Here is a 24,439-nt window from a genome sequence, read left to right as displayed (position 1 = left end):
GAATGCAAAACTGAGCACTTCATTAATCATTCATCTTTAATAGATTATGCAAATTCCAGGACATAAAAATCAACAAGATCAATAACTGTATGAATTTTAATTGGGAGCAGAAAACATTTAAAGAATGAATATAATCGCGTGGCTCCATCCAGTATGAGAGCATAAGTTATTGATAATTGGATCCCAGCCTAAGTGAGGAAGGTAATTTAGCATTTTTCAGCCTTGGCATACATTCCTATTTACAGGGTTTGCTAATGGAAGAAAAAATAATATTATGCAGTGACAACCTACACCCAATCAAGTGCTTCATGCTTTGCTTTGCATAGTCGTTCAAATTAAGTAATAACAGCTAACTGGAAATTACTTTTGACTTTCATTTGGTGCTCAAAATACTCAAAAGCAATAGGCTTAAGTTTGATGTCATATTCCACACAAAGAAAAGTTTTCCTTGTTCGGCTCCTAATTATGCAATCTGTGGCCCTCACATGTATCGCTATAGGAGGACCCTGTCCCCCAGGTGGCTGGAAGACCACCTGCTATGAGTGTGCTCCCCAGAGCGAGACTGCTTTCATAGGAGGAGCCCGGCATGAAAGACAAAAACACACCTTTCTTCTCGTGAGGCCCAACTTTCTGGAGCAAATCTACCTCCCACATATTCAGGAATAAAAAAGGGGTCTTTCTTTTCCAGTAGTTCTGTGTTTGGGTCCGGGGCTGGACTGTGGGGATCATTTGAGAAGGGCCACTCAAGTTTTTCAATCATGCTGTCCTCCCCTTTACCTACTCTCTCTTTCTCTCACACACAGTGGACTCATTGACTCTGATGCCCACTGCATAATTATGGGTGTTTTATTAAAAGAATGGCATATTGCTCTGCAGTCAGTAAACCTAACCTGTCCTGGGAAAGAGCCTCAGCAGCCACATTCACACAACATTTCAATTAACCAGGCGGCCATCAACCTGGACAGCAGAGAAAAAGGAGCCATAGTGCAATACAGGGTGGGTCAGTGTGGGTTATATGATACAGATAGCTAGATATTCAATACACTGCACCTGCCATTACCTGTTGGCACTCAGTTAAAGTCACTATTAAAAACAGCAGCCAGGTCATGAATTGGAAAAAAACTGTAATTTTTGTTTTTCTTTACTGTCTGAACTGTACCTATGTCTCTCTCCTTCCCTCTCTCTCTCCACAGCATGAGGCAGCCAGCCAGCCACGGTGCTACTCCAGCCGCTGTCAATCAACAGGCTATCATAGCCTTTGATGACAACGTCGTGTCGCGGCGAGAACAGCAGCTGTCTCTTATGAGAAGTGCTCCCAGTCAATCTGTTAGCGGGCCAATCCGGGCTAACACAATAGCCAGTTAGGAGCAGCGTGTGAAAGGCCTGTAGGATTTAATGGGCTCAGATGATATATCGCCTCGCTCTGTCTCCGAGAAATAAATACACAGAGTGCCTCAAAAAGTGGCTCGAAAGAGCTTTTTCATTCGGTGATAAGAATTTAATATAGCTGGGAAAATGTGTAGCGCTATAAGGAAGCGGCAGTCAAAAATATTGATTACTCTATGATGATGCAATATGAAAGGATTTTTTACAATGCTCAGTCAAAGTTAACCAAGTTTGAAGAAAAGTGCATTTTCAGTTCAGGTCAGACATAGTCCCATTTGTCAGCTGCTCTCACTTATAGCTGAAGAATATTTAGGGGATGAGGAATAAGTCAAATTTGATCCATTTGGCTGGTGAAAGGGTCAGAGAGGAATTTGGAAAAATGGGATACAAAAAAAAACCTTTGGATAACAGGAGCGTGCCATGACAATACGGGAAAACGCAGCAGCAGAGGCGGAGCTAAATACACTGTCTGGGTTCAAGCACTTAGTTTGTGCACCTTGCTGAAGATTTCTTTAGACCTGCTGCAGCTGTGTTTTAGGGATCAATGTAGCATGAGTCAAATTGTACCTGTCACAACAGAGTAGCTCTGGGAGACACTGGAGGCGAGGTCGGAGCTGGCGCTGGAGGAGAGGCTCGGCTTCACGTCATCATGGCCGCCGTTCAGGGATGGGTGTGAGTATTCATTCGCCTGTAGACAAATACACAAAACATGCAAAAATACATCAGTAAGGGAATGCACATTTAATTCAAGGTGGCAATCAAACATTCACACTTTTTATTTAAAACATTTCACATTCCATCAGATTGTGTCATGATATTGTCAATGTTGCTCATTCACTGCATGCAAGCCCACGTGTGTGAGATTTAAAACAGCATTCATATATGGAATATGTCTGAAGGAAACCCCTAGTGTATCTGAGGAAGCTGCCTGTAATCCTCTCACTGTGTTTCCTTCTGAATATTTCCCTTGATTTCTGTAACCCCCCCCCCCCCCCCCCCCTCTTCACCAACCCGTCCTGACCCTGCTCCCCATGCTTTACCAATACCTATGATGTATGCATGCATTAGGGCTTGTCTGAGGAAAAGGCAGAAAGTGGAGAGAGGGATGAGAGAGGGATTGGGAGAGGAGTGAAAGGACGGGGTGTCAGCTGGCTCTTTGTGCTCCACTGCAGTCATCCCTGTGACCAGTCAAGGGAGGAGACATTCAGGGCTTTGTTACAGGAGAGACATGTGGTGTGTTTTTAAAGGGGGGAACAACCTCAAAATCAACCTTTGTGTTTCGCCTATAGGATGAACACATAAAACTGGGTTGATGAAATAATAAAATAGTGTGTATTGTTTTTCCCCTCTCATACTTTTATTAGTACATTTTACTTTATATTGGAGTTTTTTTATTGCACATCTTTTCATCTGTGATCAAACATATCGTGCAGCTGCAGACGACTTTCATGTTTTACAATAATTCAATCGAAAAACTAAATTGCAATACTCGGCTGGACTGTAGGAGAAAAGTTCATGTTAGAATCAACTCCCTAAGTATTTATCACTTTAATCTCAGGTTAAGACTCAGCTAGCAGCTGTGATAAATCCTGTTTGTTAATGAGATGACACTTCCTGACCGGACTCTTCTTCTTTAAAAGGATAAGTGTGTGTGCACACATTTGTGTCTGTGAGTGTCGTGTCAGAGTGCGTGTGTGCATCTGTTTGTCTCAATGGGAAGGGGTCCCTCAGGGGCGAGCTGGTGACCCCAGCCTTGTCTGCCTCTATCTCAGATAAACTCTAATTGTCTGCTTACAACTGTTCCCTGGCACTAGGCTGGATGTTCCTCTCTATTCCACTGGGCCTCAGCAGCACAAGAGCCATTTTGTTATGCAGATGGGCTGTGGGCAGGGCCGGGCTGGGCGGAGGGCGAGTGGCAAGCACAGAGGGTCCTGAATGACCTGACCACATGGCTGCCAGAAGTGTGGGAGGGATGAGGCATATTCAGCCTGGCCTCTTCAAAATGGCTTTTTAATGCCCTGACGCAGACACCAGACAAGCCCCTAATAGCCTAATATCCCACCTTTTCACCAGTTTAAGAAAAGGAGGGGGTGTTGGAGCATGGAGAAAAAAGGAGGTGCACAGAACGAGTGGAAAGCGGCCTGATTAATATTACATTAAATTAAAACTGATTTTTCTGGACCATTCTGATGCCGTTTTTCTCCCCCTCCTCCACCTTCCTCTCGCTTTTTTAATACCTTCTCCTCCACTCTTTGTGATTGCAAGTCATTTCCAATTCGTTTTGGTATTGATCTTGCCGTAGAAATCACTTTGGTAATTAGCTGCATTAGGTGCTGTATAGCAGGCTGAGGGGCTGTCCCCCTGATTTATCGCTGCTGTAATTCTCTGCGATCGCGCAGAGATGAAAATGAACTCAATTAGGGCACTGCTAAGGCTGCATGGGCACCCACATAGAGTTCCAATGGAAAATTAATAGTCTCATGTTGTTTAAGTTTTATCAATGTAAATAAAGGTTATATGCTTTAATAGGCGGTAGCTTGTAGGTTGCTTTGTGTACGAAATTAGTTTGGCCAACCTGTTCAGGTTTGATGTGTTCTGGGGTGGGGAAGACATCAGGGTAAGAAGGACGTTCGAACACACGGTCCAGGGCCTCCAGCTGCTGCTGGGTGAAGGCGTCCGCCCGCAGGTGCTTCCTTAAACTCTCCACGCTGCCCTGAGAGTCGCTGCCGGGGCCTGAGCCATCAGAGCCATCTAGAGAAGGAGGGAGAGGGAGAAGGGAAGGAAGAGCAACAACATTTAGCATCAGGGAAAAGCTCCAACTTTTTTTTTAACCTGATATTCTAGCAGGCGTGCCATGTGAGATGAGCATAGGCAGATTTTTTTTATCTAGCTCAACGGGTGTGAGAGTGATGGCATGAGGAGCAGCAGTAAATTCAGGGAGATCCACCAGCATGTCTGCCTTTTTATCCCCCTCTCTGTTTTTCACTGTCTCTCTCTCTCCCTCTCACACACTCACTCAAGCAGCTCCCTGCCCCCCCCCACCTCTCCTTGTGGCCACCATCAGCACGGTCATCATGTGATAGGTCTATGGTAATTGATGGATTACCTTCAGTGCAAATACATACTTGTAAGGGAGAGCGTGTATTTCAGGAGGAGAAAGTAGGGCTGGCGATTACATACAGATCCTCTCATTCTGCCAGCGGGAAATGGAGGGCCATTATTTAACTGTACTATTTCCTCCTGAACATATTACCCTTCCCTCTCTCTGTCTCTCTTTCTCTCCCTCCATCCCCCACATATTGCCTGTCTTCTGGAAAACAGAATGGAGTGGGGACGGTACTTAGGGCCGAATAAGGACGGGGCGACGAGGGCAAGCGTATGCATTTCCTTACTCAGTCACACTATATAAACAAATGAGTCTATGCTTCCCTCGTTCTCCTGATCTCTGACCCTATCAACTCGGCCAGGGAGCCCAGCACCGCCGCTGCAGCTCTCCGTCTGCTCACTCATCAAGTCCCGAACACTGAAAGGAAAAAATATCTGCAGCTAAAACCTCCAGCCAGCATCCCAGGAACCTCCACTGCACTGCCTGCCTGCCTCCCGCCACCCTCCCTTCCTCGCTATATCCCACCGCCAACAGTGGATGAGGGCTTTAGCTCCCATACAAATCTGTCATTCTAAATTTGCAGCAGATTATGTTCTCTCCTGGGCGAGCCAGCGGTGATATATGATATGCAAGGCCGCTATTGATTGCCTGATCCGCCAGCAGAGGAGGGAGGCGAAATGAACTTGGAATGAACATCATGCCTCAACTCATTGTGCGTATAATACTCTACTTAATCCCACATTTTTCTGTGCTATGGAATTCAATTGATCAATCATGTTCCACTGATGGTACCATTTCAGGGGCGTTATTGCCATTCTGCTCGGCTGCTTGACCTTTTTTCAATGGCTGAGGCCATAGGATGAACCCGACTCGCACCAAGAAATAGATCCATGGGGAGAATGGAATGGAGGACTGCAATTGGGTAAGAGTGTGTGTATGTGTAGATGGAAGGGTGTGTGTATATGTGTGTTTCTCTTTTAAAATATATTGACTTTAGCTTTGTGTAACATTTATGAAGGAATCAGTTTTTCTCCTGCCACCTGTGTTTTTCCTTCCATCAGTTAACCAATTTTTATTTATCACAGGCTTTTTTTCCCTTTTTCAAACAGTTCCCTTGGGTGTAGGGTTAGGGTTTCACCATTAGTTGTGCTGTATAAAACTAAATAGTTGTTTGTGGTACAGGAGAAAATGGAGTCATTAATTTCCACGTATCAGCTGGTCTGAGAAAAGAGCCAAGTGCAGATCAATAGCGAGGGTTTGTCATTCACTATGGAGGAGCATGCTTATACTCAGCACCCCCTCAATCGCTTAATCAGGCCTTCTGTACTGGCTTCAAAAGACATGCCTTCCAATCATAGGACACATTTTGGTGCCCTTCACGTGATCTAAATGTAAACAAAAGCCTCACTTCCTAAATAAAAAAAACAAGCTTATTGATTGACGGGCATTACAACACAATAAACATGAACTAAATCCTTGTGGTGTTTTTAAAGGTTGGTTTAGACCTGTACTATACTACAACATTGGACTTAAAAAGGCCTTGTTGTTAATCATGTTCATTTATGCCACATTCTTTTCAGCCCTAACTCACATTTTACATTTATAAGGTGAAATAATTACTACTTTTGGCCTTAAAATGGAAATAATACTAAATCATTTATCTTCAGAACTCGCCATTAGAGGTTCATGTTTGACATATATCATAAAATAGCAGCAATAAATCAGATTCATCCTTTGACAGTCAGCGTGTCAAGTGGAGTGTGAAGCCCAACTGTCAGTGTGTGTGTGTGTGTGTGTGTGAGTGTGTGTGGTGTGTGTGTGTTCTCATTGACTGGCTTCATTTTCTCAGTGTTTCTTCAACCCCTTTGGGTGTCTCAGCAGGTATTCTCTTATCATTCCTAGAGCACCAGCTGATTGCATCTCTTGGTTTTAACGTCAAAGTGTTAGGAGACAAACCCAAGATAAAACAAGACTCTTCAGTGGTGACATTCACAAATGAACCCTAAAGAAAAGCACTTTCCAGTGAATACGTTCTTTGATCAGCTTGAACAGAAGGATGTTGTATCCAAAAGCTTTACATTAATTAAAAAAGTACAACACATTCAAGTAGACTACCACCAGACCAAAAGGCAAACTCAGTCAATGGACATGAAAGGGTGACTTTCATTGTTTAACAATATAAACTTATAATCACTCTCACTAAATGCTCTTTCAGCCATTTGATCACACACGTACAGCGTTAACCAACGGCGATAGAGACTGTGAGACAGACCACAATGTTATCAAAAGCTGTTCTGTTTTTCTTTGTCTCTAAGGGGGATGTTAACGTCCTGTGGTGGCATGGTGGCACTTTATGTCCTTCTTTCATCTCCCTTGTCCCTCTGATAAGATAACTCAGCGAGAGTAGAGGCGGGGGCTTGTTTGAAAGGCAAATGAATTCCTACACACCGCCTGTGTCTCTCCGTAAATCAATGACACTGGTTTCCTAGATCAGACGCTGGGAGTCCTCTCTGATAGGTGAAATGATGCTATCGCAAATTGTGGATCATTTGTTGATGTTTTTAAAAATGCAGTTATGCTTGAAAAAAATAGAAGAGAGCACAAACAAACTGGTATACCCAGAGGGTGAACACTCCTTCCCTGTAAGCTAGCGATATTTATGAAACCTCTGAAGCGGAAAGGAGAGAGGTGGGTGGGGTGGGAGAGAGAGAGAGGGGGAGAAGCAGCAACGCTGCCATGGCTGTTAAGATCCTGTTATGTTGTGGCGTGTTTAAGAGCTTTATTAATTCGATTTAGCACCACCAACCAGTGTACTGACTGTCAGCAGGCATAGTGATGCTTATTTGATATTTGCACTGACTGCCAGCACTGAGGCTGTGTTGATAGTATTTTCAAGCACTCTAGTTATTTTATTTACCTTCATATAAACTCTCAGATCTAGGCCACAGCAGAACTTTATAATAAATAAAAAGTACACCGCTATTTGAAAGCAGTTTGTGAGTTTATAACTTAATTAATAAGAGAGTGGCAGTAGATCAGAGTTGGCGTTAAATTGTACGGTTGGCAATATGATTCCTGGCTACTTATATTACTTATTGCAAATTGTAAATTTTAATATGTCTTTAAACAATAAATTATGAAGCATATTGCTGCACAACAGGAAACTTTATTTATAGAAATCTTAAAACACTTTGGTTTTCTTTGTAAATACGTTTAAATAATCTTCCCCCCTACTCATTTGTGGAAAAATAACCTGGTAGGAAATATATTTTTGCAGTCTCCCATTTTAGCAAGACTCCCTTCCCATCTCTTGTTTTTCTTTGTCCTCCTCTGGACCACTCTGTCGTTTAGCGTCGCCACCCTGTGTGGCGAGTATTTGTGGAAATGCAATTAACGTATCCCCTCTTTTCTCTTGCCTTTTTCTCCCTCCTCAAGCTGAGTAATGCATCGCTCCATTAATTCCCGGCATCGCTGCCCGTAATTGACTTTTCTCTGACATGATTCCTCTTCATTGAGTGAATTCTCTCTCCTAATATTTTTTGTGACGGCCCTCATTGTATATTGTTTACAACTAAACGTGGGGTCTCACGCAGCCATGTTGCTGAATGCAAATGGTTAACCTGCAAGACTCAAAATGAAGAAGGGGTCGATAAGAGGAGAAATGAAATGTTGAAGAGAAAGAACGACAGAGATAGAGAAGTGAAGGAGGAGGGGGTGAAATGCAATGTGGACCCTTTTGTGTCTTCCTCTACTGTCGGGGGCCTAACAGCTTCTTGTCTCTATGTTACGCTCTGTGGCCCCTCTCAAACCTGGGCTTTTCTCTCTCACACACACCCCATCAGGGCCATCATGGTGCTCATGATTCCATTTATTTCTGTCTCGCTCTGGATGCATTTATTTTCTAAAGTGATCCTCTATTGACTCATTGTCATGGACTGGCTTGACTAGCCAACCAGTGTAGGCCCAGGTTCAAATCCATACACTAACTGATTCAAACTCCACAAATGGGTCATGTGTTAAAAGATCCACACCGGACGATCTCCAAAAAGGGCCAAGTATCACATTTGAACAAATCAAACCAGTGACTCTATTCATGTTTCCTTAGGCTATTGAACAAGGTGGATATGACTCTGGCTTCCTGGTGCGATCTTTCTTTTATGTCATGAATGAACAACCTGCTAGGCCATATTTTTCTCTCCCCGCTCACACAATCATCAACTCCTTCTACACTCATCCTACACCCACGCTACAATCACAAGTTATGACCTTTGCTTTCTCCATCTAATTTATCACTGTAGCTCCCGACTGCCTGTCCTCCCCAGAGCTCCACTGGGCTCCATCCAGCGATGAGACATACATACAGCTAGGTCACATCAACCTGCCTGAACAGCAGGGCTAACCTGTCACTGTGTGCTAAGACTAGGAAAACACTGCATTTACATAAAGCAACACCTCTACAGATTTCCCTTTTCAAACTAGAACAAACTAGAGCAGGTATGTTTTACATAATAATTTGGCCCAAACTTTTTTTAATGAGTGCATGGACTTCTAGCGCTGTAATGCACATTTGACAATCCCACAGCAGTTGTCACCTTTTCTTGGCTTCCACTTCCACCATAGGTTTGAATGACTGAGTGAGAGCATGCTGTACAACAGGCTAATTTCCCCACTTCACTATTAATGCATTTGGCAGGAACAACATTCTGTAATGAGATACACAAATAAATAAATCTGGCTATGGATAGATTCGGGTTGGGGTGGTGGTGATGGTGGTGGTGGTGGTGGTGGTGGTGGGAGGAGGTTGGGGGGGGGGTTGTGTGTGGGAGGGAGGGGGCACATTGAGACGCATTCTCCCAGCACTGGCATAATTGGTATCACTGCTTGCAGACGTGCAAACCAATCTCTCCTCAGATAGGGCTGAGACTCTCTTTTCCCCCCTTAAGGCTATTTCTTTTGTCTTTTCGATCGCTTGCACATCCAAGATAGAGGAAGGGAGGGGGGGGGGGGGTGAGATGTTAATTTGTGAATTAATAGCTTCTCTCCGCAGAATTGCAAATTATTTTAAATGTATGTGTATGTGTGAGGAGCATCTGAAGCCACAGAGATACAAACAGACACACTTCGTACACATTTCCATAGATAGGTGTCTACCTAAGCATGCGCAGATCTTTACAAACAATGCTGGACTCTCTTTAGGCTGCCAGGGCCTCCTTCCGCCCTCCTCCCCTTATTAAACCACTTTCTCATTCAGCTGCTCTACCTTCTCTTTTTTTGTACCTCCCCCATCTTCACTTGAAGCCGTCCAGTGTAACATGCTACTTTTAATTTGCAATAGCACATGACAAGGACAGATTAATGGCTCTTATGGCACCTACGTCCCTGAAGCTCGTCTTACGGGGACCCCGTGTACATAACGCATGTCACACTACATTATCTCTACAGCCCTCCAGTAATGGGGACCTTTTTCCTCTTCAAAGGGCAACTGCTGACTTCAGCCACACATGGATCACACGCCACCACCATCACAGCACCGGTGGTACAAGAACTGTACATAGCTTTTTTTTCATGTTCATCATGGTCAAATGATCAAAATGTAGGAACAAGCATTTGAGGATTTCAAGCATAACATCTTTGATTTGTTTACAGACATGCAACAGAGTCATTTGTACAATATTATAAACAACATCAAACATATTTTCTGCACTATATCTCCCCTTTAAAAAAAAGAAGTTATTACTTACTACTATCTGTTTACGCATGTATATATTTTGTGAATTGTCTGACGAGGTAACTTTTTGTGTTTGAAATTATATTAGCTAGCTCAGGTAACTGGTCTGCCTTTTGTTAAAAAATAAAAAACATTTTAATTGTGAGCCGCTATACTGTGCTTTACTGTATATTGAACTGCATGCCATTACATGGACAATTAGATTTTCCACTGTTACTTCTGCTAAAATGTAATTAATTTCCTTGCAGATTATTTATTGGAAAATGTTTCCCCGCCTTGTCCCCATAAACTCATAACCCCGGGAAGAGCAGAAACAGTCATTGAGAGGACAGAGTTGTGGTCTGATTGACCAAAGCAAAAGAAAAGGTAGTCCAACTTCAACTTACAATGTCCTATTTTTCTTCCATCCATGTGGTTGCCACTCCAGTGAACTAAAGAGAGAAACATAAAAGAAGGAAGTGGCCTGTTTTGATGAGTGCTCTTTGGAATCATTTTAAACCATTTCATCCCATCAGCCACTTCTAAACAGTACAACAGCATCACACATATACACACACATGTTCACACATACATGCAGCCCCCTCCCTGCCTCCACCGGTCTGTTCCTACACCTGTTCAGGCCTCCACCGGGGACATGTTAATTCATAGGCATTAAAAAAGCCAATTGTTTGCGGAACCGATAATCTATTAGCCCTCAGGCAGTGTGTGTCCACTCTCTTTCCTCGCATAGGAATGGGAAATTCTGGCTTGGACCGGATAGGCTTCCCACTTACGTAATCTTTGAGCATATCTAAGTCTCATTTCTTGCCCTGGTAGTCTTAAAAAAAACTTTATTATAGAACATTTTAATGCTTTTTTAGATTATCTTCAGTAAAATAATATATATCTAAGTATCCAGTGCAGGATTATTACATGTAAAGTATTTAACTGACAGTATCTAGGCGCAGATACACAACAGAGCTTCTCTTTCTGTGTTTTATTACGTTATAGAGGAGCAGTAGCTCTGATGCCTTGCCAAGGGGGATTAGAGTTGTATGACAGCTATATGGGATATATCTACAGTACGTCTGAGCATGGTATAAAATTGAGATGCAGCTCTGTAGGCGTATGGTAAAACGCAGGGCATCAAAAAGCTGATTGAATCGCAACACTCTCTCAACACTCGCCCTGCCTGATATACAACATAACAAGTCACTGGAGACAGCACACAGACACACATTTGGCTGCAGCGCTGTCATAAATGCCATCTTCTTCACACACAGGGGGAAAAAAGTAGGAGACGAGTGATGGAGAGAATTAGAAGGATGGAAAACAAAGGGATCTTGTGTCTTCCTTACCTTCGTCTCGTTTCCTCTTCTCGCCGTTGGAGCGAGGGATACCCAGAATGCCGTTGATGGAGTAGGAACCTACGGGATCGTTGGAGGCGCTGGACACAGGGGGAGAAGCTGTGCTGGGCACTGATGGGAGAGAGCTGAGTTAGTGTGTGTGTACAGTATGTGTGTGTTCAGGTGTATATACACTTCAAAATGCATGTTTGTGTTTATATTTAGGTGTTTTCCTCCTGTTTCCGCGGCTCATCTGACTGTGCGGTAATCTGTGTGTAGCCTCCCTCACACTTACCTATGGTGTGGCCGGGCGTGGAGAGCGGCGTCACGGATCCGTCGGGGGACGGGTGGAATTGCTGCTGGACTTTGGTGCGGATAATCCTGGTAAAGTGAACAGCAGACACGGATCAATCAATACTGCTTCCAGAGCATGGAGATTTCACACCAGCCCGGCCGCCTCGGGACACTTAAACACGGCACATCACTTCCACTTACACCCGTGCATGTACAAGTGCTCCATCGTTTGGGGCGCTCGTATCCTCATATTCAGGCCTCTGTCACAAATAGCCAATCTCTGGGCTTTAGGGGCAATCTCTCTACTCCTGTGTGAGGCTGAATGGGGGCTGCCCCCTGGGATTGTGGATTCAATCTAGCTGGATTCTGAGGTTAGAAATATGATAAAGTCCCCATACCAGTAAGATGTGATGTGGCGGGAAAGTCTTCATTGCACTTTGGTCTGAATGATCTTGCAAACAAAGCATGAAATCACATCAATTCACCTCAATGATCAGCTTCACTGGCTCTACCTGGCCAAGTCTAATAATCTCCCTCTCCTGCTCCCCACTCCCTCTTTTCCCCTCACTCTCTCTGTACTCTCTCCATCTCTCAAACCTGATCTTTAACTCCTCTCTCTTACCACCTCATCCCCTTTTCTCATTTCGGCCTCACTGTCCAATGTGCTCTACGTTTTACTGTACTTTACAATAACTGTCTTTCAAAACCCTTATCTCTTTCTTTCCTTCTTTCTATCTCAACTCTTCTCCAAATCATGTCTTTATTTCTCTCTTTATTCTCGGTCACCTCTCGGGCGTCTGCTGTAGTGTTTGGTATTTGTGTTGCTCAGTGTAGCACACAGGAATCCACCAGGCTCACTGAGCATCAGAGCCTATTGATTGGGACACCGTGATAGAAAAGTTGACGGCGAATGGCAGGGAGGAACAGCAAATGCAAATGGTGATCTATAAATGATATGTGACAGAAAAGCAATAGTGTCTCATTGGCCCAACCTGAGACCACTGCCACATCCGCTGTATTTTAATCCGGGGTGCTCTTTGAATTCAATAAGTACAAAATAAAAGAAGGCATCACAATAAACTGAAAACTTCAAATACGACATAATGCTACATGTGTTAAAATGAGGATTATTGTAAAGGTACAGTGGGATTTACACAAGCTCAGCGATCGCTCTTATGGGACATGATCGCATTACATGAAACCATGACTATGGTAATCTTTTGATTGACAGATGTACGTGAGATCATTGAATAACAGGCAGCGTTGTGCAGAGACAGACATCCCACATGGAAGCCCTCTCACTCGGGAGGTGTGACAAAAACAGACTTTTACAGACTGCAGATGAGGCGAATGACTTTCACATGTGCATGCAGCATCCAGCAATGAGCTATCAATTCTGAATCAGGCAGCTACGAGGTTAACTTCCTCGGGGGCAAATAATGTACATCAGACTCTTTTTTTTCATTCCCCTCACTATCTCATGTGTCCTCCATACTCTCTCCTTCAGGCACGGCAACAAAGGCTAGCAGCCTCCTCCAGAAAACACACATCAATATTGTATTTGAATTTCTAACATCTCACCACAACAGTTATCTGACCTCATGACTCTAGGGAGCCTCATAAATTCAAGGACTTTGTTTCAAGTCTATGTTATTGATATTGAATAAGCAATTTAGATGGGTGGTTTTTGGGTGTTGTAAAAAAAAAAAGTCCCCAAAGAATGATTAAAATGTGGATCAATATGATTGAAAGCCGCTTAGGACCTTATGTTCGCCTCTGTCCTCTGGGCATGTTGCAGTGGGTGGAAACTCCTCTCTGCAGTGACAAAACAAAGTGCAACCCAGTCTCTGTGTAATCTTTAATAATTCATGCAGGAAAAATGTGTTTAAAGCCAGGACATCCTCTTTAGTCAACAGACCAGAGGTCAGCTTCTTAACCACAGAGACCACCAGACTCTCTCTCACTGACTGCCTCTTTATTCCTCTTCCTCACTACTTTCCCAATCCTCCCTTTATTTAAGACCAACAGTGAGAACAATAAATAACCGTAGACATTTAAAATAGCCTGGAAATTATAGTTATAAATGATAGGTGTGATTCTTTAATATACATTCCAAAATAATCTGCCGCATTCTCTACATGTATTATGATATATATAATGATACATATCAATAACCATTCTTAAATGCTAATATACGTTTTAGGGACATTTAAGAATGAAACTAGGTTAGGACTTGTAAGTACATGCTTTAAGAATGAAAAATGCAGTTTGTTTTATGCATTGCCACCAGCTCTGATGTTAATGATTAATGCGTAGGCCAACTTAGTTTCAGAGCACAACATTCCTGTAATAGTGCTGTTCCACACAGTTTAAAACCAAGCAGATGGTCAGAAATGTTTTTTTAATAGTCACACATAAAACATTGCCTCCACACACAGTTAAATACATTTTCCTTTGCTTTTAGGAACAACAAGTGAACAGCACGAAAAGGACCTGTTGAAAGCATAATTTCCATCACAGCCTGATAATAATATTCCTTTCTCTTCTTCTGTTTAGATTCATCTATCTCCTGCATTTAGCTGGATGTGTTATGAGACTCTATTCAGCTCATTAAAATGTAATGCCGATGACCAGCTCTCTGGAACAGTGCCTCCTAACCAAAGTTCATCACTCGCAGGCACTATGGGGCTTTTTTCACTTTGCACACACGCACTAGGGCTTTTCACCGGCGTCCTCTGTCTAAAGATACTCTGTCCACTGCTGTCCCGCTTCATGTGGAAAGGTGAAGGTGTAGGGTGTCTGCTGCTTTAGCTGCTTCAGTGGAACAGAAACTCTTTTATAGTCCATTTACCCATAGATCAACACTGTTTGAGGGGGATTTTTTATATGGTCTGTCACATTCTGAATTCATTTGAATCATGCTGTAATTACAATTATGTTAGACTGCATATGAAAAATATAGGTTAAGTGCAAAAATACATATTATTATTGTTTTTTTATTATTATTGTTTTTTTATATTATTAATTATTAGTACTTATAATTATTATAATAATACTATAATGTGTAATTAAAAAAAGTAATCATTTAGAGTTGTCCAACTACACTATATGAGTCTAAATGTGTGGTCTGTTGTCGCTCCACATTCACCTCGGTGTTGGAAAACAGAGCAATTGGTTGGTAATAAAGAGGCTGCTGCCGCTTCTGTCGCAGTGTGGTCCGCGTATTGAACGACTTTGTTGGGTATTTCCCTCTGCCTTTGGATCTGGTTACGCGGTATTGATCGGGTTTTATCGAGACAGATGTGATTCTTCGTGGCCCCATCCTCAGCTCCCGTGCTGGCTGTGTTGTGGAGGGCCGCAAAAGAGATTGAATTGCACTTGTGAGACCACCCCGGTTAGGCTCGGCTGGGACTATAGATAAAATAGTTATGTGCTTATTTCAAAACGGTCATTTCCAGTTTACGCAAGGGGGTTTCGTGTTTTGTTTCCTCTTCTGTTCTATTGTTCCCACTCAAACATCTTCTCTTACATGCGTGAACACGTATAGAAATAAATAAAAATGCACTTTGCAACAATCCGGCATGGTTTTCAAGACAACATCAAATGTAAAACGGCTATTTCGCCTACCTGTTGATGGATGAAACGCTGGGGACGGTGTCGTTGTCGCAGACGGCCTCAGCCAGTAGTCGGTCCCTTATCTCCCAAGCGAACATGGTTGGGTTCTGGCGCTTATAGTCAGCTATTTTATCCACCACTTTCGGAGTTGCAACCTTTGGTTTGGAGCCTCCAATAACTCCGGGTTTAATACTGCCGGTTTCATAGTACCTGCATGGGGACAGAGTGAATGGTTCTGAATGGAGTCTGTCTGGATGGAAAAGGTGGCTTAAATATATGTTGTGTGTAAACAAATCCCCGCCGACCTTAGTACACAGTGTGAAGAAAAAAACCTAAAAATATGATGGCGGCTTAAATGTATTGGTGTGGAAGTGTGCTGTTTTATGGGCCTAATTGAGTGTCAGCTGGAAGGTGAACAGAGCGGATTTTTCAACGAAAAGCAGTGTAATTAAAATCACACAATATAAGCAGTGAGACGGACAGAACAAAGGACAGTTTAGCTGTAAAAGCAAAGTTTAGACCTAATTTCCAATCTCCATGAGTTTACAGTAGCATGCACGACATGCCACCATGACCTATTGGTAAATGTTGGTGACAAACATTCAGTGTGTGTGAAATGAAATACCTCTGAAATGCCTTCTGATAGCTGAAAAAAATATTTCAAAATATTATCTCACAGCATTTGTGCTCTGATGTATAATGATGTAGACCTAATTTATCAGGATGTAAGCAGCGTTTACTGATGGAAAAATATATGAACATAACGTGTGTATTATGGGCTTTCTGTAAAGGATTATGATACTCAAAGGTGTGTTTGACGTAGACTGCTTTATTTTCCTAATCTGCTAGACAGGTTCCCATTCGTGACTTGAAAATACAGTTTTAAAGTGACTTCGTGCTACTTTATAAGCTTTCTTCATCTGTTAATATTAATACAGCCTCATATTCCTCTGTGATATTTGTTGTCCGTATAATGCTTAGCTGTAAACTCTGCTCCTAAATTGTTTCATGATTATGATGCTTTTCTCTTGCAGGGCTGCAGGTGATGGATAGAAAATCTCGGACGCAGAACTGCTGTGTTCAAGCAAAAATAGAGAAAGGATTAAAGGAAAGAAAAAAATGACCTGCCTATATAACCGATGGCTGAGGCTGAAATATAGCTGGGTGCGCATATATACGGGCTATAGAAGATTGATGTTTGACACACTGTTGGTAGTGGATCCCCCCCTTTTACCTGCCGAGGATTTTGCTGACACAGCCGTGACTGACCCGTAGCTGTCTGGAGATGTCGCAGGGCCGGACCCCCTGGTGGGCCAGCTCCACGATCCGCTGCCTCACCACGTCCGGGAGGGGCCTGCCGTTCACAAACACCCCGCCGAGCTGGTTCACACCGCCGTGCCCTGCGTGGGACACAACAGCAGCACAGGGAAGCATAACATTACACACCTGCAGGAGACACGCTCTCTTCACGTGAGGTGGAGAACATGGAGGTTCATTTCTATTTTGTGGGTGTTTTGGTTTTAATGTTTAAATCACATGAATAGGGCACATGCATGCAAAGAGTTACACTTGCACAAATGCACATTTTAATTTTGACACCAATATTTCTTGCTGCATTATCTCTGAAATAAAAAGATATATTACATTTTATAAACATTTAAATAAACAATGGTAGGATTTTAAATAATAAAAACACTATTACAATGTATAATAGTCGTAATAATATTAGGCTAACGTAATTTTAATAATGATAGATATAGCAGCAGAGTAAAATTCAATAAGGTTATTTTAGTGTCTCTTTTAAATATAGAACATATTTAAAAAAAACAAACAAGCAACCAACATGAAATATATAGAAAAATAAAAGCACACCGCAATGGCTCTTTGGATACCACATAAATAAAAAATAAAACTCCTTTCTCTCTGTGCATTGGCAATGGGCAATATTTTCCAAGAGCACCTCCTCCACTGCAGCCTAACACATGTCGCAGATATTATGTTTCAACCTGTTTAATTTTCCTCGCACAATTATTGTAAATAATTAAAATGAGCTTTGATAACTCATATTACAAACGCGGATGGCGCGAATGAGGAGGAATAAATAATTTACACGCAGCCCGGGTCTTCTTTACCCATATCGTATGGAGAAGAAAACATGAAGAAAATTAACAGTTGGATGAACTGCGTACATTTTATTACTAAACATCTAACTTTAAAGTGGGAGAAAAATAAAGTGTTACATCCATTTACACACAGCGTGCCCTTGTCTGAAGCATCTGCTATTTCACAGGCAATAAAAGCTTTGTATTTAAATTGGGAATTTCTATTTATAACTTCAAAGAAAATGTAGCTTAGCTAAAAACAGCTCAAATATTCTCAATTTGATTAAACTCTGACTCAATAAAGCTTTAGCAAAGACATTTCAAACAAAACTCCTGTGACACGTGCTCATAGGAATAAGCCAGAAATATCTTTATATTAAAAACATTTTTAGCAGCCTTATATTTGGTTTTTCTCTGCTTATTATTTCCCTTTTTATTAACACCTAAATTTACCCAACAAAATATTTTTTTTCAAGTGACTCTTGCAAACCCTTGCCAATATTCTTTTGGGAAAATAACTAAAGATACAAACATGTTTAAGACAATAATAAAAAGATGGCAAATAACAAGCCTTAATTGACTTAAAATATATAATAAAAATATTAAACATCTAAAATAAAGTAGGCCTACATAACATAGTCTAATGCGGTACTTAGACTGTATTAATTCAAAAAATATGGTCAAAACACAAACGTGTGTAAACTAGTTTGTATACTCACAGTGCATCGCCGAGAAGGGGTCTGCTTTGCAGTGAATATCCATTGGATAGCAAAGGAAGGAAAGGTAATCGACTGAGGTCGCCGTTTCGCCTCTGTGGTGCAGCTTAAAGCTGGAAAAAACAAAGATTTACAATTCGGAGCAGCGAACAACAGTCCGTGTGCGAAGAGTCCGCGGCAGTGGACAACTTCTCGGGGCGATGCTAAGTTTTCCTCCTGTTCAAGTCTAAACTCAAAAGTGTCTCTGAAGGGCTGTCAGGTGCAGAGCATGACCCAGGCGTGTGCAGAGCGCACCAGTCGCAGCAACATTGACTCAAACCGTGTCACTGTTTGTCTTTTAAGGACATCATGAGCAAAAACAAAAAGGCGAATAACTGAGTCTCCACGGGTCCGCTTGCGAATCTGTGGCCGAGAAATCCCTCTCCTCTGACGGCGGGCTGTGTGCTTTAATCAGATAGGGGCGGAGATGACAACAACATGGACACGGCGAAGTACAGAGCAGTGCGTCCCCCTCTCCTCCGGAATGGGCTGTGCCTGAGCGAAGCTTTGGGCTGAGAATGAAACCCCTCTCCTTGTGTGTCTGTTTCTAAAAGCTGCAGTCCCACAGATCACCCCCCCTCTCCTACCTCCATCCCACAGATCCCCTCGCATAGAGATGGATGACTTGTCAGACAAAGGCAATAGATTCCAACACTTTGTGATTCGCCCACGTAAAAACCTGCAGCTCAAATGAGGAGGTCCCTGCATCCGACAGCCAGGAAGGGGAGGGAGACGAAATGGGAAATGATGAGACTTTGAGGTGAAGAATCAAGGAAATTAAAGGCAGAGGGTTGAAGAGAGGTAAAAGCACTGTCAGGCTGCTGTGTGTTGTTTAAAGAATATCTCAAATGTTTTCATATGAAAGACTCCCAATAGAAACCCTTGATGAGACTGGGACTCATGTGTGAATATTTTTGATGTTGGCACAATTTTCAAAAGTGATTTTAAAGAACCTAAAACAAGATATATGAAAAAAAAAAATCATAATTAGAATGTATCTTATTCTTATAATTTAAATAAAAATACATTTAACAATTTGTTCATCTTGAAAACACAACAAGAGGCCCAGTTACCCACGTTGTGAGCCTCTGGTTCAAAGTGTTAACTCTCAAATATCACAACTTAGTTATTATTTGTTTCCCATTGTGACACCATTTTTGCAATAACATCTTTATTTTGAAAATGTGTGTTTTTACAGCAATTTCTCAATGCTTTATCTTCCTATATTCCTATTCCTAAATAATTCAGAAAACATTCTTTAACAAAAAAAGTATTTACATGAGTTCAATAATGATGCAAAAACAAGAGCTGCTACTTTTTATCCTGACTGTTTTGATCCGTGTGTGGTCATACAGGATGTGTGCAAGGTGAGCTCGCAGCCTGCAGAGGGAGAGTCAGTCAGAAGGCCATCATCATCACCACCATCATCATCACCATCATCATCCACTCCCCGCCTGTGTGCAGCATTGCTCTGTAGATGGCGCTCATACAGTAGGTTACAGCCCGCTGTGGTCCTCAGACAGAGGCAGGAGGTCGATGCTGCCGGGCCGGCCGGGTCAAAGGTGGGAGGGGGGGGGGGGAACCTAGCTGTATTATGCACTCGTAATATCTTCCGGTAGGACTCAATCCGAGGGGAAACAATTGTATTTTTTACAGCCTCTATGTTTTCTTCTGTCTACATTACTGCTGTTTAAAGTAGTTTTTTAAGCAAAAATATAATTGAAAAAATATTTATATGCATTAGGCATTATTATATCAGGATAGTGTTTGTACAGTGTAACCCAACTCGTGGTTTACAACGTATAACACAGCAATCTTATTGTATTCAGTATAATGTATGTATTTGTTGAAAGAGGCATCTGTAAAATACCATTAATATAATATAAATAATATAATTATTACAAATGATAATAACGTTATTTAAAGGGTTGTGGTCTTTATGGAAAAGGACTCTGTGTTGCGTCCAGATCTGCCCTCTGGACAAGTTTGAGGACGATTCCTCTTTTTGTTTCTGTTTTTTTTTTTTTTTTGGGAGGGAGCTTCTGGTACAATATGTAGCACCATGGGCTGTAATTTCACACGTCAGTGCACTTTTGCCCTAAAGCTGCTGCTATTTCCCCCACAACACCCCGATTTGCCCCCCGTACCTCTTGCACTCCTACGATGACGTCCCCATGTCACAGCACTACAGCAAAACAAACGGCGTGATAATTAAGAAACTGTTAGTCCTGATTCACCCCTTTAAAAACCCAGCCACCAAGGACCTAATGCGATTATTGTTTTCGATTTTTTTGTGACTCCATTATACAATAAAGAGCCTCGGCACAGTTGTCACACACTATGAAAACAGTTGATTCTTATATATTGTTTAACACTGTGAATAATCACACAATCGTTCCTTTCTAAACATATGGGTTGTTTTAAATTAATTTCAGATAGGCATATTCTGATTAATATCTCCTCTAAAATACACTATCCCCATTGTTAATGTACATTTAAATATAATAATACAAATAATAATAATATTACAAATAATAATAATAAAAATTCCGTTGATTTGGTTTTTAAATAAAATACTGAGGTGGAAAGACAGCAGACAGGGCGGGAGGGGAGGATGATGAATTTCCTCAGAGGACAAAACAAATCCTTCTCATCCGTTTTTTGAAACATATGGCCTGTAACGCAACAATCGATATTGCTGTTTTCATCTTCCTGATGTGTCTTTACCTATGGTCTTTACTGCAAGCTTCAGACGATGCTGAGGTTCACATATCTTTTCATGTGACGGACCCTTTGATCACCGTTCACAGTGATTACATGTTCAAATTAAATTTGAACTGATTGTACAAATCTGTTTTTGGAAGTTGCGGACTATAGACTATACATTCAAGAATTAAAATACGTTTTTTTCTAGGAACATTTTGGTATGACCCCTAAGGTCCCCTGGCCTCTCCAACTTTGGGATCCACTATATTTCCCACTGCGTGTTAAAGTTTGACTCTTGAGTGTGTAAAGCTTGTTAACATGTTCGCCATGCAAGCTCTGTGTGAACGTTAGTTTATTTAGGTTTCGTTTTCGATTTGTTTACCATATGAGCCTTTTTACAAATTTTTAAAATTCTAAACAATTGGCCTATTTACTATTTAGAATATTTCACCATTACAAATGTAAGTATTAATGTATATTGAGGAAAGGTGTCAGTGAAGTAAACACTAAATAAACTCAACCGCAAGATGAGATTCATTTCACTCTCCACTCTTATTTATTTACTGTAATACTGTATACATTTCCCCTGGACCCCTTTTCTCCCTTTTAGTCAAAACATCCGCATAATACCGGGAGTCTCTTTACCCCACAATGATTTGGTGTCTCCTGACACCCACAGCCATATGGGAAGGCTATGCCAAACTGCAGGATATCAGCTGCGTCCTTAGATTGCTTATTCATGTGCTTTATAACGGGAGCAGATGGATATCAATTTGACTCTATCCTCGACACCATCACAGATTGATTTTGTACTTGTTTTAATTTTGCCATAATTAATTAGATCATTACAACTGTTTTCCATTGATCTTCCCATCTAAACCCAAAATTGAGAGGTGAATTAGATTGTGATCTATGTTTTTCAATTACAGCCCCAAGCTTAGGTGATGTTAATAGACGAGCAATTATTTGCAACAACGAAAATTGATAATAATAATAATAATAATATCAAAATATACAATATTTACCGCAATTTCTGACATAAAAGTTGAAACAGATGAAATTACTGCAAAATATGCAATACAAATAAAACTATGCTTTATTTGATTTTCAAGTAAAAAATAAAATAAAATCCAGACACATAGGTATGGGAGCCTCCTCGCAGTTTTGTCCCACACAGTGCTCCAACATACTGCAAACAAACAGTGACATTAGTATGAGGCAGACGGAGAAATCCTTACCTGGTCGACCAGCGCTGTGAGGCATGGCTCTCCCCTTATCTAATGGTGCGTCTCCCCGATGCAGCCCAGTAGATCAGTCCGGCCTCCTGCGCTCCCTCCACGGCTGGGCGTCGAGCTTCTCCCCGCTGGTTGTCAGAATCTTTGACCGATCATCCAAAACTAAACGGTTTAGGCGACAACAAAAAGCGGAAGTAACCCGGCTCCAATAAACTAGGATTTGATGAAGTAAATACAAAAAGAGCATTGCAGGTGCTGAATTAAACAAACTGTTAAACTTGCTTAAATTGTGTTTAAAACCTCAATTTTAGTAACCAAACAGCTGGAGCAGTGTTTCAGCTATATCGATAACATAATAATAATAATAATAATAATAATAATAATAATAAAAAAAAAAACTATATTTGCAATAGTCTGGATTTAATTTAATTGCAATTACTCCGTTTTGTCTGAAAACGCAGGAAATATATTGAGTTGGGCTGTGGTTGAATAGCTTTGTCATTCTTTTGTGAAATAATTTTTGTAGCAGAAATAATATCAACACAGAATAATAAATCGATATTAGTCATGAAGTTGCCCAACATTCAACATGCTTTGGAAACACTACTGGATAATAATAATTGATTAAAATGAGATTTCTTTATTTGTATAAACTTGTGCGCGTTCAAGTGCAGGCGTATGACAACACTGGTAAACATTTACTAAATTATAATGAGTCTCTTTCCCTCTCTCTCTCTCTCTCTCTCCTCTCTCTCTCTCTCTCACACACACACACACCACACACACACACACACACACACACACACACACACACACACACACACACACACACACACACACACACACACACGCACGCACGCACGCACACAAACACACACATACACACGTGCACACACACGCACGCACACTTTGTGGTGGTGGGGGCAGGAAGGATAGAGGCATAAAACAATAGTGAACATTCAGAATTCACTTAATACTTATACATTTATTTATCAAGCCTATACTTCGTCGAACACATCTGATATTTTGAGTTTCTTCGCATTTTTCCTTATCAAATGCTTTGACCATTGCCCACAGTTTTCTCAAAGTGCTTCTCAAGAGATTAAGTCCAGTCAGATATCACACAGATACATAAACTTCCCGGAGGAAACTTTCTCTGTGTGTTTAACAGTGTGAAGGAATACAAAAAAGAGTATAAGGGAGAGTATAAAACTTAGTAACTGGAACATTAACAGATGAATAACCAGTAAAAATGCAATATTACAATATCCACAAGAACGACAGAGCGTGATAAAGCTATAAAATTCAACATTAAAAGATTATAGCTTCTCTATTGGCTATTTAACAAACATTCTGTATTATAAGACTCTTTACAGTGCTTGAGTTCAGAAATTGTAATAAGGCTGCCACTGGACCAAGGACCTGTAATGGATATTATGGAACACTTTATATCTGAGATACTCAGCTTAAAAATGACTTGTTCCTTACTTACTCTTTAGAAATGTCATTTAAACATTAGCTAACCTTGCACATTGCAATGTCTTTCTTTCAAACAGAAGAAAAGATGCACATTAATATCTATATTTGTAATTTAAATTGTATGATCCTGTATGGAAAATATATAAAATAATCTATACAATGAAATGTTGTTTAAAAAATAATAATCCATAAACAGTTTATGGAATTATAGTTATCCAAATTCTCCAAAATAATCAACAGCAAGCAAGAAATAGCCAATATATTTAATTTATGCTAATATACAAACTTAGATTTAGAGGGTGGTGCACACTCACACACACACTCAGTGTTGTGTTTAAATTGTAACTGTTGATTGCTGTGAGTATTAAAAATACATTTCCAGCAGTAAGAGCTAAGTCTGCCTTGGTAATCTTGACATTAATGACCTTAATAAGTGTTTTTTCCCTCTATCTGTTCAGGCGATGCACTGGGGGTCTGCAGGAACATCCGAATGGGAGGAACCCAAATCGAGAAGCTTAAATGGCCATAAAGCTGTGTGGGCTGTCAGTAATGGAACCTAAGCTCTTCTCAGAGCCACACAGCACATTTACGGGTTATGACCGGAGTCCGGAGAGGCAGATTGAAAATTGAGGGAGAGGAGTGATTTTGGTTGGACGGCGTTGTGGGGGGAGAGAGATCTTATGGCATAGTCCATTAGACTGGTCAATG

The 24,439-nt window shown here is 41.3% G+C and overlaps 1 protein-coding gene across 2 annotated transcripts in view; it reads right to left on the bottom strand.

Annotated features, from left to right (window-relative positions):
- The window catches only part of pax2a (paired box 2a), a 29,230-nt gene extending 10,139 nt beyond the window's left edge, over nt 1–19,091 (bottom strand). For both annotated transcript variants that reach the window (XM_034101394.1, XM_034101392.1), the window contains exons 1-8: nt 18,276–19,091; nt 16,689–16,854; nt 15,467–15,664; nt 11,841–11,926; nt 11,558–11,677; nt 10,607–10,651; nt 3,962–4,137; nt 1,954–2,074 (exon numbers count right to left, since the gene is read on the bottom strand). In XM_034101394.1, coding sequence (XP_033957285.1) covers nt 1,954–2,074; nt 3,962–4,137; nt 10,607–10,651; nt 11,558–11,677; nt 11,841–11,926; nt 15,467–15,664; nt 16,689–16,854; nt 18,276–18,318 — 955 coding nt within the window. In that variant the 5' untranslated portion in view covers nt 18,319–19,091. The remainder of the gene's footprint in view (nt 1–1,953; nt 2,075–3,961; nt 4,138–10,606; nt 10,652–11,557; nt 11,678–11,840; nt 11,927–15,466; nt 15,665–16,688; nt 16,855–18,275) is intronic.
- Nucleotides 19,092–24,439: the final 5,348 nt, after the last annotated feature.

This window comes from Pseudochaenichthys georgianus, chromosome 15 (genome assembly GCF_902827115.2).
Source record: "Pseudochaenichthys georgianus chromosome 15, fPseGeo1.2, whole genome shotgun sequence".
Taxonomy (NCBI): Eukaryota; Metazoa; Chordata; class Actinopteri; order Perciformes; family Channichthyidae; genus Pseudochaenichthys; species Pseudochaenichthys georgianus.
Note: the sequence above shows the minus strand (reverse complement) of the source record. Positions and strands in the feature narration are given on the sequence as shown.